The sequence below is a fragment of the Symphalangus syndactylus genome, chromosome 9 (genome assembly GCF_028878055.3).
Source record: "Symphalangus syndactylus isolate Jambi chromosome 9, NHGRI_mSymSyn1-v2.1_pri, whole genome shotgun sequence".
In the NCBI taxonomy this organism is placed as follows: Eukaryota; Metazoa; Chordata; class Mammalia; order Primates; family Hylobatidae; genus Symphalangus; species Symphalangus syndactylus.
In genome coordinates this window covers 82,850,147-82,868,665 of record NC_072431.2, presented here as the reverse complement: position 1 = coordinate 82,868,665, position 18,519 = coordinate 82,850,147, and the positions used below count along the sequence as shown (strand labels likewise).

General features: G+C 43.7%; 1 protein-coding gene across 1 annotated transcript in view; it reads right to left on the bottom strand.

Annotated features, from left to right (window-relative positions):
• Positions 1–373: 373 nt before the first annotated feature.
• Positions 374–18,519, bottom strand: part of PKD1L1 (polycystin 1 like 1, transient receptor potential channel interacting) — a 177,506-nt gene continuing 159,360 nt past the window's right edge. The window contains exons 54-58 of the mRNA XM_063609574.1: positions 17,844–17,978; positions 15,282–15,512; positions 10,683–10,844; positions 7,327–7,497; positions 374–543 (exon numbers count right to left, since the gene is read on the bottom strand). Coding sequence (XP_063465644.1) covers positions 457–543; positions 7,327–7,497; positions 10,683–10,844; positions 15,282–15,512; positions 17,844–17,978 — 786 coding nt within the window. The 3' untranslated portion in view covers positions 374–456. The remainder of the gene's footprint in view (positions 544–7,326; positions 7,498–10,682; positions 10,845–15,281; positions 15,513–17,843; positions 17,979–18,519) is intronic.

The window sequence follows — 18,519 nt, the reverse complement described above, 5'->3', positions numbered from 1 at the left end:
TCCTGCAGTCACCCAGCCAGTGGTTAAAACTGAATCACACTCCACAGCTGCTCAACCCTCAGACCTGCATGACCTCCATGTTTATCAGCAGGAGTTGGGGCATCTCTAGGGCATCATACTTTCTGCATGTTCAGGCCGAGTTTATATTTCCTTTTTTTTTTTTTTTTTGAGATGGAGTCTCACTCTGTCACCCAGGCTGGGGTGCAGTGGTGCAATCTAGCCTCACTGCAACCTCTGCCTCCCGGGTTCAAGCGATTCTCCTGCCTCAGCCTCCTGAGTAGCTGGGATTATAGGCGCCCATCACCACACCCGGCTAATTTTTGTATTTTTAGGAGGGACGGGGTTTCACCATGTTGACCAAGCTGGTCTTGAACTCCTTACCTCAAGTGATCCACCTGCCTCGGCCTCCCAAAGTTCTGGAATTACAGGTGTGAGGCACCATGCCTGGCCAATATTTCATTTTAAAAAGCCCCTTCTAGCCAGTTTCTTCCTCAAGGATTCGAACTTAGTGTTCAGATACATTGCATCATCCGTTAGAAAACGCTGAAGTCAATGAAGATTCAGTAAGTTTACAGAACCCAACTATAATTACAAAAACTTCTAGATTTGAGGGAGCTCAGTAAATTTCTTTGACAGTCATCTGTGACGGGGGCTATGTAAATGCATTGGGAAAAGCCAAGTATTCTAAATCTTCTTATTATTCTACAACTTGGCAAGTTAAGGGAAGAAGCTGAGAGGAAATTCACCCTCTTGATGGCTTCTTGCTCCTAAGTAACACTGACTGGCAGAGTTCAGAGCACAAACCTTGCTGAAAAGAGTGGCTGTGGACTGTGGCACACCAGTCTTCACAAATTGTGTTGGGGACCCCAGATGTGAAAGGGAACGCAGATTTTCCACAGTTATAAAAAACATCTCGTCTTCCTCCTGGCAGGTAGGTGCCAAGGAATTACACTGAAAAAAACAAAGGCAAAAATCCTCTAGGAGAGACTGTGCCCTGAGGTCAGGCGTTCCCTTCTGGATGTTCCTGCCTTACGCAATGGTATTCACAAAAGCAAATCAAGAGGAAAATATGTGGAGGAAAAACCCTTCTGACATCTCTAAATTGCATCCACTGACTAGTGGCCCAGCCAGTTCCTGCAAAGTGGTGAGTCATTGCAGTAGAGAAGAGGCCCGAGCAGGGAGCAGGTCAAGAGCTCGGAGGTCCTTCTGCCCAATCAGCAGCAGCCCCCAGCGGGGAGCTCTCCTTGGGGTCCAGGGCTACATAGCTGAGAGGCCACAGAGTGCCAAGAACCGTTAAGGGAGCCGAGCTGGCAAGGGGGAAAAGGTGGGGGTTGGCAACTCACCGCATTTTGTTGCCATGAGTCACTTAAAAGATACAAAGAACAATATGATTTGTAGGTGGTTATTGATAGCTCCAGGCATCCAATCCTTCTAGTTTATAAAGATACAAATCTTAATTATTAATGGTTAAGATGAAGAAACAAATGCCTTGAAGTTAGGAAATTCCAATGAATTGTTTCCTCAGATCCCCTCACACAAAAGAGGGTCTGTTCTGCAAAGTCCAGCTTGCTTGGCCTATTCCAAGACCAATGACATTCCTGGTTCTTTCCCAGGGAGGCCAGCTAAACCTTCATGTTGCAGAAACTTGAGTTCTGCAGGCAGAAACCCACCTGGGAGCCAGGTGAGAGAGACCCACCTTGGCAGCATTAACTTTTTGCCAAATATACTTTTGATAAATACCTCATAAAGTGATAGTACAGAAAGCATTGTGTTTTCCTGTGGATTGCATTGCTGCTGAAAACGTCCCACTCATACACAAGAAAAGTAAGTCATAAGGGCAAAGACAGCACCGACAAGCCTCTGCCATCATTTGAGGGAAATTCTTTTCTCAGCCATAGGAAATTAGTGTAGATTACTATGTGCTGTAACTCTATAAGGACTCACAATAGTGTGTGTTGTGTATATAAAAGACTGCTCAACCATATTATAAATTTAAAGCTCTTGCTAGCTATACGAGCTATAAAATATAAACAAATTAAGTGGGTTTATAGGAAAGAGATGAGCCATACGCCTTTAAAATGCTGTGGTGGGACTTTGTTTTCATTTGCTTTTTGAGACAGGTTTTCACTCTGTTTCCCAGACTGGAGTGCAGTGGCATAATCATGGCTCACTGCAGCCTTGACCTCCCCAGCTGAAGTGACCCTCCCACCTCAGCCTTCAAAGTAGCTAGGACTAGAGGTGTGTGCCACCACACCTGGCTAGTTTTGTATTTTTTGTACAGACAAGATCTCCTCATGTTGCCCAGACAGGTCGCGAACTCCTGGGCTCAAGTGATCCTCCAGCCTCGGACTCCTGAAGTGCTTGTATTGTAGGTGGGAGCCACTGTGTCTGGCCTGTTGTACGACTTTTGAATTGACAATCGTTTTGTCCTTAGTAGTAAAGGCTCTGATGCTATATTATTAAATATAATACTGACATTTAACTTCAGCTATATTCCTATTTTTTAAAAAAAATCAATTTCACTTTTATTAAGAATATGTTTTAAAAAGTAGGAATGAATGTTGAATTTTATCAAATGTAGCCATGGAAAAAATAAAACGATAGTTTCCTCCCTGTTTGGTGAAGGTTATTAATATATTCTTATTTTATTTCATTTCTTTTTATTATTTATTTCATTTATTTTTATTTTATTCATATATTTTTATTTTATTTATTCTATTGCCCAGGCTGGAAATGCAGTGGTGTGATCTCTGCTCACTGCAACCTCCACCTTCCAGGTTCAAGAGATTCTCGTGCCTCAGCCTCCTGAGTAGTGGGGATTACAGGCGTGCACCATGCCGGGCTAATTTTTGTTGGCCAGGTCGGTCTCGAACTCCTGGCCTCAAGTGATCCACCTGCCTTGGCCTCCCAAAGTGCTGGGATTACAGGTGTGAGACACCACACCCAGCCCAATTATATATAGATATACATTTTTTTAATTTTAATTTTTTTTTTTTTTTTGAGATGGAGTCTCGCTTTGTCGCCCAGGCTGGAGTGCAGTGGCGCAATCTTGGCTCACTGCAAGCTCTGCCTCCCAGGTTCAAGCCATTCTCCTGCCTCAGCCTTCCGAGCAGCTGGGAATACAGGTGCCCGCCACCACACTCGGCTAATTTGTTTTGTATTTTTAGTAGAGACGGGTTTTCACCATGTTAGCCAGGATGGTCTTGATCTCCTGACCTCGTGATCCGCCCGCCTCGGCCTCCCAAAGTGCTGGGATTACAGGTGTGAGCCACCACGCCTGGCCTATTAATAGATTTTTAATATTAAAACACTTATATCCTGATTTAATACTCATATGATCATGGGATATAATCTTCTTAATCTGCTGCTGGATTCTATTTGTTAATGTTTTATTTAGATTTTTGGTATCAAAAATCAATAAGACCGACATGTAGTTTTATTTTTAATTTGGAATATTTTGTCCAGTTTTAGTAAATAAATTGCTTGTTTCATAAAAACACATTCAGAAGCTTTTCTTCTGTCTCTGCTGTGGCACAGTTTGAAGATCGTTCTGGACTTACATGCTTCTTAATAGTTTGGTGTATTTTCTCTGTGAAGCCATCTGGGACTGGTGCTTTTGGAAGGATAGAACTTCAAATACTGTTTCAGATTTCTGTCTCTACTCAAGTCAGTTTGTTGCATAATAAACAATGATAACTGTTCTCTCCTTCCAAAATTTTATAATTTGTTTAATTTCCTTAAGGTTATTTTCTGTTTCTCATTTTTATTTTGTATATGAATTGTACTCACTTTGTTCATCATATTTAGATATGTTAGCCAATAATTTGTCAATTTAATTGTTTGTAAAAAGAATCATCTCTTGGATTACTTCATTTTGCTGTTGATTTCATTAAATTATACTTTCATCCTTTCAACTTCTTTCCTTCTGTTTTGCTTAGTGTGTGTGTCTGTGTGTATATTTTTGTGTGTTGTGAATTTTTCCTATTTGAGTTGAACACATACTTAGTTTACTTTTGTTGTTGCTCCACGTTATATACCATGGGTTTTCATCTGTCAGTGCTTTCTGCTAAGCATTAATTAGCAGTATATATTGTCCTTTGTTTGTTTCAATCCTATCATTCAAAAATAACAATACATACCTTATGGTTTAAATATAAATACATACAATTATCTTTCTTCTAAAATTTTTAATTAAATTCTTTCATTTTTATGTTACAAATATAGTAAATACTATCCCATTTTTTTCTCCTCTATATAAATCCTCTATTTTATTTTATTTATTAATTTATTTTTGAGGCAGAGTCTCACTCTGTTGCCCAGGCTGGAGTGCAGTGGTGTGATCTCGGCTCACTGCAACCTCTGCCTCCCAGGTTCAAGCAATTCTCTTGCCTCAGCCTCCCGAGTAGCTGGGAATACAGCCACGTGCCATGACGCCCAGCTTATTTTGTGTATTTTTAGTAGAGACACAGTTTCACTGTGTTAGCCAGGATGGTCTTGATCTCCTGACCTTGTGATCTGCCTGCCTAGGCCTCCCAAAGTGCTAGGATTACGGGAGTGAGCCACTGCACCTGGCCCAATTTTATTTTATTTTTTACAAAATTGGTCATTATATTTTCTTTTCTTGAAAATTATGTTTTTCCTATCATTTGCCCAATTTTCATATGCACATTTAAACAGTTTTTTTATAATTAAAACAATAATAATAATTGCTAAATAACTCAAATAATTTTTTTTTTTTGAGACAGAGTCTCATTCTGTCACCCAGGCTGGAGGTGCAGTGGCGTGCTCTTGGCTCACTGCAAGCTCTGCCTCCAGGGTTCACGCCATTATCCTGCCTCAGCCTCCCAAGTAGCTGGGACTACAGGTGCCCGCCACCGAGCCTGGCTAATTTTTTTGTATTTTTAGTAGAGACAGGGTTTCACTGTGTTAGCCAGGATGGTCTCGATCTCCTGACCTCCTGATCTGCCCGCCTTGGCCTCCCAAAGTGCTGGGATTACAGGCGTGAGCCACTGCACCTGGCCATAACTTAAATAATTTTAACTCACTTGGAGGTGACTTGATTTTCAGGGGTAGGAGGTATCTGGGTGTCAGTAGGATTATCTTTTTTTAAGTCCAGCGACTTTATTAGGGTGTGTTTTATTTTTTATTTTTATTTTTTCTGTTTTCTGTTTTTTTTTTTTTTTTTTGAGACGTGGTCTTGCTCTGTCATCTAGGCTGGATCACTGCTCACTGCAGCCTCTACCTCTTGGACCCCAGTAATCCTTCCATCTCAGCCTCCTGAGTAACTGGGACGACAGGTTTTTGTTTTTATTTTTTCTTTGGAGAGATGGGGTTTCACTATATTGCTTAGGCTGGTCTTGAACTCCTGGGCTCAAGTGATCCTCCTGCCTTGGCCTCCCAGATGCTGGGATTATAGGCATGAGCCACTACACCCACCCATGTTCTAGTTTTAATAGATGTGAATCTGTTTCTTCCCTGGGACACAGTTCCTTTTTAAATATATAGGTCTATATCTCTTTTCCAGTAAAGTCCTTTAAAATTGTATTCTAAAATATTTTTTTCTGTTCAAATTTCCTGGGGTTTTTTAGGGGAGACACTAATTATAGATACCCTTTCCGTGTCTTACGCACATTCTTCCTGGTCTGATTTCCACGTGTATTACTTTTCCTAAAATCAATTTTAACTTTTTTCTTTTGCAGAATTTTCTCAAATATGTCATCCATATAGTTTATTCTCTTTTCTGTGAATCCATTTGCTTTATTTTTTTCTTTTCCATTTCTTTCCTCAACTCTGTTAATTCATTGTCTCTTTATTTCATCTTGGAGTTCTTTCATCTTGGCTTCAAACTGTCATTTCAAAGAGACATTTTTTTTTCCATTAACTTACCTTTTGTGTGGAGAACATCTTGGTTACAATTTTTACCTGTTGATGACAATTGTTTTCAAAGTTTTACCCTTCATCTTCACTTTTGGTCATTTTTACATACTGCTTTTTCCTGAAGCAGATTTGCATAGATCCAATAACTACTTGCTTTTATTATTACTACTCCTCTCTACATGTGGAAGTTCATCTTTTCATAAAGGGTGTTCTTCCCTGGGTTGTTGTGAATTAGGGCCCTGGAAGGGCTGGGGCAGAGAGCTTATAGCGGGTACCTCATGTTCTCCTCTGCCTTCAGAGAGCTCCTTCATTGCCACTCAGTCATGTGAACATGACTGCTCTGGGCCAGCAGAGTATCTCTCTGGATCTCAGGGAAGTTACCACTGGAAGCTATTTCTCACTGCGGCACAGAACTCATCGTTCTTTTTCACTGTGTACCTGGCACATGGTGTGTCTATTTGTGTTGATTTTTCTATAGTTTTTTTTTTCGAGACAGAGTCTCGCTGTCGCCCAGGCTGGAGTGCAATGGCGTGATCTTGGCTCACTGCAGGCTCTGCCCCCTGGGGTTCACGCCATTCTCCTGCCTCAGCCTCCCGAGTAGCTGGGACTACAGGCACCTGCCACCTCGCCCAGCTAATTTTTTATATTTTTAGTAGAGACGGGGTTTCACTGTGTTAGCCAGGATGGTCTCGATCTCCTGACCTCGTGATCCGCCCTCCTCAGCCTCCCAAAGTGCTGGGATTACAGGCGTGAGCCACCACACCCAGCCGATTTTTCTATAGTTTGCAAGTAGTGTGACTCTAGGTCTGTGAACCACCAATAGTTCCTCCTCTACGCAGCCACATCAACAAACAGCTTCCTACAAAGACGGCTTCCTGCATCTTTTGTCCTTCAGTCCTATGCCCCAGGAACTCTGTGGCATTAGGGTTCAGGGAGATTCCTTAAACTCCTTTGTGCTCTATAATCTTTTCTTCCAAACCAGGGGCCTTTGTTGGCTCCTCCATATACAGTGTCTAACTTGGAGAATTCTGTGTGCTCTTGGAAATGGTAGCATCCTATCTCCTTTTGGTCTAAGTTTTACTGTTCTTGGCATCCATTCTTGGGATTACTGGTCATATTCTGGGCCATAGATTCCTGTTTCTTTTTGTTTCTGGGAAGATCGGGTTTCCATTTCTGTTTCTCAGTCTCCTTGTTGATTTCAGTTGTAATCAGAAATAAGGGGCAGATAGATATTTATGCTACCATTTTAAACTGGAAGTCACATCATGAACTTTAAATTATTAAGTGGTTCTTTAGTTCTGGCCAGAGCATATCTTATCAGCTGTATGATATCTAGAGAATATTTACGCAAATGGACCTTATAATTTGGAAAAACAACTATTCCAAAACTTCTTTAGAACTTAAATTGCTATAAAGAAAGTTGACATAAATAATTTTGCATGGTCTTACCTCAGTAGCTTGGTAACTAGAAATGTCCACCAAGGGACTCTTTTCTGTCCTTGCCTCCCCTGTGCTGTTGGATATTTTTTCCAGAAGGGGGAGTTGTAGGCTGTCGGACAAACCATTAATCTTCATCAGAAGTTCGTCTAACAGATTTGCAAATTCATCCAAGTAGTAATTCTGAAGAGAAGAAAATTAGATTAGTAAATGCATTCAAGAATCTCATTATCCCTCTTTCCTCATTATGTGAAGCACTTAGGGGTATCATCTGTAGACAGTATTGGGCTGTGTTAGGAAACATGCTGACTCTGCCTGCAGTTAGAAGACCTGGGTGCTGGGCCTACTCTTATGTCTCTATATCTCAGTTGCTTCAATAATAATGTACCTATACAGATATGCATGTAAAAGCTACAATTAATAATGCCTACATAAAAAAAAACTATTGAATGGATTTAAAGGCAATAATGCATCGTGCTGCTATGGGAAAATGAGGTTATTCTTTCATCCCTTCAATTAATAAATCTTTATTGAGCACTATTAAAAAAATAAGGCAATAATGGATGGGGAAGCACATGACAGAGAATAAAGCCCTATCAAAATGTACAGTACCGTGATTACATACGACTGCCTTCAGAACCTCACTGGATGATGCTTAAATATCAGCTGATATGGTTTGGCTGTGTCCCCATTCAAATCTCAACTTGAATTGTATCTCCCAGAATTCCTATGTGTTGTGGGAGGGACCTAGGGGGAGGTAATTGAATCATGGGGGCTGGTCTTTCCTGTGCTATTCTTGTGATAGTGAATAAGATCTAATGAGATCTGATGGCTTATCAGGTGTTTCCACTTTTGCATCTTGCTCATTTTTCTCTTGCTGCTGCCATGTAAGATGTGCCTTTCACCTCTCGCCATGATTCTGAGGCCTCCCCAGCCATGTGGAACTGTAAGTCTAATTAAATCTCTTTTTGTCCCTAATTTCAGGTATGTCTTCATCAGCATCTTGAAAATGAACTAAAACAGTAAATTGGTACCAGTAGAGTGGGGTGTTGCTGAAAAGATACCCGAAAATGTGGAAGCGACTTTGGAACTTGATAACAGGCAGAGGTTGGAACAGTGTGAAGGGCTCAGAAGAAGACAGGAAAATGTGGGAAAGTTTGGAACCTCCTAGAGACTTGTTGAATGACTTTGGCAAAAATGCTGATAGTGACAAGAACAATAAAGTCCAGGCTGAGGTGGTCTCAGATAGAGATAAGGAACTTGTTGGGAACTGGAGCAAAGATGACTCTTGTTATGTTTTAGCAGAGACTGGTGGCATTTTGCCCCTGCCCAGAGATTTGTGGAACTTTGAACTTGAGTGAGATGATTTAGGGTATCTGTCAGAAGAAATTTCTAAGCAACAAAGCATTCAAAAGGTGACTTGGGTGCTGTTAAAAGCATTCCATTTTAAATGGGAAACGGAGCATAAAAATCAAAGAAATTTGCAGCCTGACAATGCAGTGGGAAAAAAAAAAACTCATTTCCTGGGAAGAAGTTCAAGCCAGCTGCAGAAATTTGCATAAGTAGCAAGGAGCCTAATGTTAATCCCCAAGGCCATGGGGAAAATGTCTCCAAGCCATGTCAGAGACCTTCACAGCAGCCCTTCCCATCACAGGCCTGGAGGCCAAGGAGGAAAAAGTGGTTTAGTGGGCTGGGCCCTGGTTCCCTGTGCTGTGTGCAGCCTAGAAACTTGGTGCTCTGTGTCCCAGCTGCTCCAGCTGTGGCCGAAAGGGGCCAATGAACAACTTGGGCTGTGGCTTCAGAGAGTAGAAGCCCCAAGCCTTGGCAGCTTCCATGTGGTATTGAGCCTATAGGTGCACAGAAGTCAAGAATTGAGGTTTGGGAACCTCAGCCTAGATTTCAGAAGATGTATGGAAATGCCTGTATGCCCAGGCAAAAGTTTTCTGCAGGGGCAGGGCCCTTATGGAGAACTTCTGCTAGGGCAGTGTGGAAGGGACCTAGTGGAGCTGTGAGAAGAGGGCCACCATCCTCCATACCCCAGAATGGTGACAACTTGCACTGTGCACCTGGAAAAGCCACAGACACTCAATGCCAGCCCATGAAAGCAGCTGGGAGGGAGGCTGTACCCTGCAAAGCTACAGAGGCAGAGCTACCTAAGACCATGGGAACCCACCTCTTGCAGTATGACCTACATGTGAGTCCTGGAATCAAAGGAGATCATTTTGGAGCTTTATAATTTGATTGACCTGCTGGATTTTGGACTGGTATAGGGCCTGTAACCCCTTGGTTTTGGCCAATTTCTCCCATTTGAAACAGTTGTATTTACCCAATACCTGTACCCCCATTGTATCTAGGAAGTAACTAGCTTATTTTTTATTTTACAGGCTCATAGGTGGAAGGCACTTGCCTTGTCTCAGATGACACTTTGGACTGTGGACTTTTGGGTTAATGCTAAAACGAGTTAAGACTTTGGGGGACTGTTGGGAAGGTATAATAGGTTTTGAAATATGAGGACATGAGATGTGGAGGGGGGCCAGGGGCAGAATGATATTGTTTGGCTGTGTCCCTATTCAAATCTCAACTAGAATTGTATCTCCCAGAATTCCCACATGTTGTGGGAGGGACCTAGTGGGAGGTAAATGAATCATATGGGCTGGTCTTTCTCACGCTATTCTCGTGATAGTGGAGAAATCTCACAAGATCTGATCATTTATAATGGGTTTCCACTTTTGCATCTAGATCATTTTTCTCTTGCCGCCACCATGTAAGAAGTGCCTTTCACCTCCCACCACGAATCTGAGGCCTCCTGAGTCATGTGGAAATGTAAGTCTAATTAAACTTCTTTTTGTTCCCAGTTTTTGGAATGTCTTTATCAGCAGTGTGAAAACGAACTAATACATCAGCCATGGAAGAAAGTGAGTATTCAGTGTGCAAACACCTGGTTTGATTTGTTTACATGCATGTCTGGGGTGACTGAACTCAAGTAATGCATCTAAGGCTCCATGTTTTGGATAGAAGTTTGGGTTTGATAGCAGGCACCAAAAGCAAATGACTAACTCAGGGGACAGAATACAGCATGTCTGTGTCCTGGGGAAGACCATAAACTCTGTCTTTCCAACTGTACAGGTCATTATAAGGATATAGTGAGTTAATGCAGGAGAACGTGCTTGGTAATCTGTAAAGTGTTTTAGAATTGCAAGGGAAAATTCCATGGTTCCACTATGATTGAGACTAATTTTGTGGCTCTGCAAGGAGATTTGGCATGGAAACATACTCATGCTTTGATAACTGAAAACAAAATTCTGCAATGAAACCATCATCTTTAGTGTGTGCTATCATGCTCAGTAATCCAAGACCCCACAGCTTACGTGATTCTCAACCATCTCAGCCTCTTCCAGCTTTGGTGTTTTCAGTCTCAGAAAGGTGAGGACCTTTTCCCACATATAAGCAGTGACATCTTTAAGTCTCACAAAAGATTTACTTTGAAAAGATGTTCTTTTTTGGGGTAAAGTCATGAGAAAACCTCTCAGCTAGGAAAAAGAAAAAAATGACAAATTTCATGTTAGTAGCCTAAATAAAGAGCTTTGTTAATGTGACAAACTATACAATGAAGATTATATCTGATGATGCTACTTTATGACCTTTTGGTAAAATAGTGATTTCTTGGTGAAAAAAAGCAAAATCAGGAAAATACCTCTCCTGAATTGAACTAAATGGCAGTAAGATGATCTCAGCAATGGAAATTCTTAGTATTATAAAGGTTGTTTTCAGTATCTAACTTTGAAGACTGAGATTATCAACGCAATGTGCATGCCCATATGTAAAGTCTGTGTCTCAGTTTTGGTGTCCACTGGTGAGCCATTCTGAGCTGTGGGTGAGCCTCAGGAGAGAGGCCTGTGCCTGTGCCTGGGAGACCAGAAAGGGTTTTGGGCTCAGCAAGTTGTTGTGCCCCCAACATGTGCTCTATCAGCCTCCAGGCGGTTTATTTCTTCACTGCAGGCTGTAAGCTGTTAGCTCAAAAGCCTACTGGTACCAAACTCAAATTTTTACACATCCAATTGTTTTAAAAATAACCCAAACAGGGCTGGGTGCGGTGGCTCACGCCTGTAATCCCAGCACTTTGGGAGGCCGAGGCAGGTGGATCATGAGGTCGGGAGATCGAGACCATCCTGGCTAACATGGTGAAACCCCATCTCTACTAAAATTACAAAAAAAAAAAAAATTAGCCGGGCATGGTGGTGGGCACCTGTAGTCCCAGCTACTCGGGAGGCTGAGGCAGGAGAATAGCATGAACCCGGGAGGTGGAGCTTGCAGTGAGCCGAGATTGCGCCACTGCACTCCAGCCTAGGCGACACAGGGAGACTCCATCTCAAAAAAAAAAAAAAAAACCCAAACAAACATTTTAGCCATTTAGAGCCACTTACACATCCTGCAAAACCTCAGGGGACAGCTGTTACCCACTGATAATGTTATAAGGCCCCAAGCTGCCACTGGCCTCAAGAGCTTTCTGACCCAGAGCATCCCCTCCATGCTGCTAAGCAGCATGCTCTAAGGGGTAAGCTCCCTCTCTGCTGCCCCGCTCCCCTGAGATCGCCCTTGCTCTTCTTCCTTTTTGGATTCTTCTTGGCCGCTACGCTGTAAACCTGTGGACAGTTTCATAGCATGAGGGAGTTCCCCAACATGGAAACACTTCAAAACATTACCCAAATAAAGCTTGTGTGTGTTACCTCTTGTGGTCATATGTTTGTTCTTGATTGGTCCCCAAATCCCTCAAACCCCTCCCAAAGTTTCAGAACTCTGCAAAGATGCTCAGGAGCCTGAAAGGGTAGGCCACTGGTGTGTAGGTCTGAGGCCTCTCGGCTTTACCAGCAAAACAGCCACGGGGGACCCCAAGGCCTGACTCTTGCACCCAGAGACCTCAATGCAATATTGCCTGCCTGTCTCAGAAGATAGCATCCAGGTGCCTAAGCACGACATTCAAGGCCCTCCATTCCTGACTCCAACCATCCTTTTCAGCATAATGTCCACTTGACCCAGAACTCCAGCATGGCCCTCCCCGCATGCCCCCTGTCTAAAATGCTGCTCTCAGCAGTCTTCACCATGAGTGAAACTCCTCATCAAGTCTCCCTCTCCTGTTGTGTGAAGATTTCCTGGTCTGCTTCGGAAGAATAAATGAGTCTCTGATCTAAAAGTTTCTTGCTCTTTGAGGACACTTCTAGTTAGGTTTTAAAATTGCCTATAATTGTGTAGGATCTGCATGCTGAGAACTATAAAACAGTGATGAAAAAAAATCAAAGAGTACCTAAATAAATGGAGAGAAATACAGAATTCTAGGATTGAAAAAGCTTAATATTATTAGGATGCCAATTCCCCCCAAATTTGATTTATAATTCCATGGCAAGTTCAATCAAAACACCAACATGATTTTTAAAAAAGATATTAACAAGAGGATTCTAAAACTTATATCGAAAGGTGAAAGAGCTAGAATAGCTACAACCAAAACAGAACAAAGCTGGAGGACTCATCCATGCTGCTTTAAGATTTGCCACTGAGTCATCAAGACCTCGTGGAACTGGCTAAATGAAAGATCAATGGAGTAGAATAGACAACCCAGATATAGATCCACACAGATACAGTCAATTGCTTTTTGACAAAGTTGTAAAGCCAACTCAATGGAGTAAATATTCTTTTAAAAAATTCTGCTGGAATAATTGGATATTCATTTATAAAAAACAGGAACTCTGTTCCATACCTCACATCTTACATTAAAATTAGCTTAAAACAGATGATTAACCTAAATGTAAAACATAAAACTATAAAAATTCTAGAAGAAAGGCTGGGTGCGGTGGCTCATGTCTGTAATCTCAGCACTTTGGAAGGCCGACGCGGGAGGATCACGAGGTCAGAAGTCCGAGACCAGCCTTACCAACATGGAGAAACCCTGTCTCTACTAAAAATACAAAATTAGCCAGGCATGGTGGCACACGCCTGTAATCCCAGCTACTCAGGAGGCTGAGGCAGGAGAATCACTTGAGCCTGGGAGGCAGAGGTTGCAGTGATCTGAGATCACGCCACTGCACTCCAGCCTGGGTGACAGAGTGAGACTCCGTCTCAAAAAAAAAAAAAAATTCTAGAAGAAAATAATAGGAGAAAATATGTGACCTTGGGTTTGGCAATTGAGCCAGGACAGCAAAATCCATAAAAGAAAACATTGAAAAACTGGCCTTTATCAAAATTTACAACTTCTGCTCTGTAGAGATGCTGTTAAGAGAATAAAAGGAGAAGCTACAGGTTTCCAAATCACATATCCAATTTAAAAACTGTATTCAAAATATAAAAATTGCCATAATTATTTGTATATGCCAGTCTTCCCCTATGGACTGTGAGCTCCCTGAGGCAGGAACCAGTTATTATCTTTGTTTCGCCATTGCCTGAATTTAATGGGCATTCTTTAGGTTTTTGTTGAATGAGTGAGTGCATGAATGAACAAATGAGTGGATTGATGGATGGATGGGTGGGTGGATAGGTGGACAGGTAACTAGTTTGGTGAGTAGGTGGATGGATGGGTGATCGATGGATTTATGCATTCATGGATGAGCAAGAGTAGGGAGCTAGGATCATTGATAAAAGCAAAGGACTCGGGCCTGAGTGTTGTCAAGGTGTGAACATGAGCAATCACTTTTAGTTTCCCTCTAGCTACTAAACTAGAATACCAGTAGACTTTTAAGGACTGCAGAGAATTTTTATCCACTTACAAAACTTGAATATTCAATTTACTGAACTTGCAGTGGGCTCTACAATGTGTCAGGAACTACTACCCTAGAAGGCAGGCACACCAATATGCCTGCTAGGAATGTGGCTAGAGTTCAAAAGGAGACAAAAACCAACAGCACAAGACAATGGGTGCAATGAGGAGGCATGCTCAGAGCCTTTGGGGGTCCAGGGGAGAATCGGTGCTGGGAGAGCTTCTAGAGGGAACAGCACACTGACCCTGTCTTACAACTTAACGCTGAACGAGTCACAGTGAAGGGATCTGAGGGAAGGCACGTTCAGTAAGTGTGGACAGCATGCCTATAGGCTTAGTCAAGCACAGAGCAGGGGTCCCCACCCTGAGCCTTCCATAGGAACACCTGTAGGGCCTTCTGGAGATAGAAGTGATGAGTCCCACTTTTGCAATGTGGGCATAGCAATCCTGGGTCAGGCTGGGCAGAGCAGGTGGGAGCCTCTGCAGGGAGGGGTAAAATATAAGACACTAAGTTGCATTTTAATTTCAAGTCAACAACAAATAAATTTTAACATAAATATGTCTGAACTGCTGTAGGGGGCTTACTAATACTGAAAACTTTTCCATTGTTTACTGAAACTTAACTGTAACTGGGTTCCAGTTTTATTTGCTAAATCTGTTGACTCCAAGTCCAGGCAACAGGACAAGACCATGGGGGAACCTCTTCTTCCGCTGAAGGAGTTTAAGCCGTGTGTGACATGACTAGATTTGTCAGTGGCAGATCAGTAGGAGGGCGTGAAACAGGGAGCCATTCCTCCTTCAGCCTCTAGCCTGGAGAACACGTCCAGTGGAGGTGGCTGATGGGAATGAAACTCTGATAAGATGGAAAGACTGAGAAAAGGCAACAGATACCCCGGAGGCAGTGTGAGATTGCAGATGAAGTTCAAAGCAAGAAATGATGTGATTCAGTGCAGGGTGAGGGGAGCCAGGGAAGCTTCCTGGAGGAGGCGGCACCCTGGGGTGGCTGCTGTAGTGCTGGACTATTCTAGAGTAAGGGAGAGTCAAACCGACTCTGTTTGACTGACCTGACCTCCCAGGGCAGGTGAGCTGGACGGCAGGGATTCATTACCATGTGATCTGGCCTGTGTTGCCTGGCCCCATCCACGTGGACCAGAGTTTCACCCTAACAGCAAATGAAGCTTTTACAAACCATAACTTGAAAGTTGGGGACGTGTTTACTTACCATTCCAAAACACAGTGTGGAAGAGACTATTAAAAGGATCCCAAAGTAACAAGCCATGGCCCGCTGGTCAGACTTGGAAAGGCCAAGGAGGGAGTCTTTTTGGCTTCTTCTGGGAAAATGAAACAGCAGCCCAGGGAAGGCGTCTGTGAAGGTGCCAGGTGGTAGAACCCACATAGAGAGCAGAAATCGGTGCAGGTGGGAGAGGGTGGCCAGCATCAGGGCCCCCACCAGCTGCAGAAAGAAAAGCCAGAGATCAGTGACCTCGTCACCTCTTCTTAGGAGTGGAAGACTCAACTTCCAAATGGTGAAAATAGAGACAAACTTGGAGGGGCAATTTTGGGAGTGTGGATCAATCACGTCATCCCTGGTTTTGAACCCAAAAGGCGTATGTCGCCCTCTCACCCGTCTCCCAGGCCTCCCTCCTCCCACCCCACCAGCCTCCCACACTGTGGCTGGTCTCCCTCTTCCCTTTCAAGGGCTCTTCCTGCCAGTGCCGCTCTCCTTTCCTCAGCTGCCTTCTCTGCCTGTGGTGACAAGCGGCCTGCTCCCCTGGCCTTTGGCCCCCTCAGGAGGCCATGGTTGCCATGAGGGGGCAGTTCCCTCATGATCTTTATGTTCCCCGCACCTGGCCAGAGCTTAGTAAAATAAACCACTTAGGAAGCATCAGGAACGCTTTCCGATTTTGATGTAAATTTGGTTCATGTTAAGTTTCGTGGCCCTGGTTGTCGTAACAGACTGGGAACTTGGCCTGGGATCTGAGGGGTTGTATCACTGGCTCCGTTCGTGCTTCTCACTCCATCTGCTCCAACCAGCTCTGGTGCTGATAAGTATTTTCTCAGCCTGGATGTCAGACCATCAGGCGGTCGTCCCCTAGGTCCACATGGGGCCGTGTGTGTAGACTGTGGACGGGCCTACAGAGAGGCCTTACCTAGCTGCAGCTGTGGTCACGGGCTGCGTTCTGTGTGGGTCCTTGCTGGACTCATGTGTAAACCTGGACAGGTACCCAAAGACTTCCCTATGAATGCACTGGGACTCGTTTTAGTATTACTTACTCCACAAGTGAAATCAGACATTAGTGGAACTCAGAAGAAAGAAAGCACAGTCTATGAGTCTACAACTGGACAAATTGAGCCATGTGGTCTCCCAGTCTCCTCTTGATGCCTATGCATCTATACTTGCTGCACAGTTAGAATTCTGCTACTTAATTTGGACACAAATTATTTATATTCCGGGCTTTTTTTTCCTTACATAAAAGCATTTTTGGCCGGGTGCAGTGGCTCACGCCTGTAATCCCAGCACTTTGGGAGGCCGAGGCAGGCGGATCATGAGGTCAGGAGATCGAGACCATCCTGGCTAACACGGTGAAATCCTGTCTCTACTAAAAATACAAAAAATTAGCCAGACGTGGTGGTGGGCGCCTATAGTCCCAGCTACTCGGGAGGCTGAGGCAGAAGAATGGCATGAACTTGGGAGGTGGAGCTTGCAGTGAGCCAAGATTGCACCACTGCACTCCAGCCTGGGCGACAGAGGGAGACTCTATGTCAAAAAAAAAAAAAAAGCATTTTTGCATGTTGCTAAATGGTCTTAATAATGACTAGTTTAATCACTCCATAAATTCTACATGCATATAATCTCAAAGGCCAGTAATACCCTTCGGGGCAAACATCGTCAATGCTTTTTCTGGAGGCAGAGGTTGGGCAACTGGCTGGTGCTCACAACAGTGAGCTGGAGCGTGGGACAGCCAGGTTCGAATGCCGCTCTCTCTGACTCTCAGGTTCGTTCTCTCTGCCCTGGTTTGCTGAGCATGTTCCTCCAGTGTAAGGCGAATAGGGCTTGGGGAACCCCTTCCCTAGAGCAGGAGACCTGTGCTTGGTGTCCTGTGTGGCTTGGATCCTGACAGCCAGAGCCTCCTAACTCAGGGCACTTGGCCTAGACTTTCCCTCGGCCCTGATTGCAATTCTGTGCTGTACTAGGGCCTGTCAGGTTGGAGAAAGCTCTTTCCCTGCTGGGACCAGATCGGAATCAACAGCACCCCAGGAACTTCATCAGGGCTCCAGGCTGCACTCTGGACCTGTTGATTTGGAGCTTCACCCTCCAGACCAGACTTCAGGGCTAGCCCTGGATGAAGACTTGGCTGTGCCCTGGGGTTTGAGCCAGGAAATCCTGAGAATCTTCTAAGAAGAACTGTGCCTGCCCATAGATAGCTTGCTTGTGATAGTCAAATGAAGTAATCTATGAGAGGCCCAAAGTGCTATTCCTGGCACTTAGAGAAAGCTTAGTAGGTGATAATAACTACTTATATTAGTAATAATAACATACTACTGTAAGGTATAGTACAAAGCAAGTGTTTCATAAATCATGGTTATTGTTGTCATGACCATAACTTACTATGTAACTATTGATATCAGTTATCTAAAACCGCACTGTAAGGGATTAGAAGACTGGAATTCTAGACAGTGTTTACCTTGAGAACAGTTTGTTTTTCCCTTGAGAAAGGCTGACAAGAGTACACAGATCAATAATTTGCAAGGGAAATCACCTGATAAAGGGGAGAGTTCTTACCCCTGCTACAAAGATGCTGGGGAGTGAGTGGTGCGTCATGGAGGAGCAGGATGCCATTGTGTTTCGAATGCCAGGAAGATAGACGCATTTTAATGTGAAGAGGAATAAGAGGATTCCCCGGAGCCATCGAGCCCTCTGAGACAGAAGAACAGAGCAGTCAGTGTGCCATGCCAGTCACTGAAAGGTGCAGACATATTCACAGCTGTCAGTCATGCATAAAGAGTTCACTGGATTTGACGATGTTATATAGACCCATGAGTCTCTGAGGGACATCAAGTGCAGATGTCTGCAGAGGAGAATGAGTTGGAACTAGGGGTAAATACAAATCATAACGCATTTTGAGAAGACCTGCTCTGAATTCTGGCCTGGCCATTTCTTTGAACACTAGGATGCAGCAGGCCTAGCAGGCACACACAGATGGGACTCTGTCCACCCCACGTCTGTTCTCCCTGTCTGCGCCTCAGTCTACTGGGCTATACGAAAATCATCACCACGGAGGGGACTCAAAGAAGTATTTAGTGCAAGCTTATTTCCTTCCCTCCAGATGCATGTACAGAATAGGGCACCAACACTTTCCAAGTAGGTTTTTAAAAACGTAATCCTCGCAAGTACGGGAGGCACTCCCCTTTTATAGCTCTAGAGTCCATGGCTCAGATAAACAGTGTGAACAGACAAA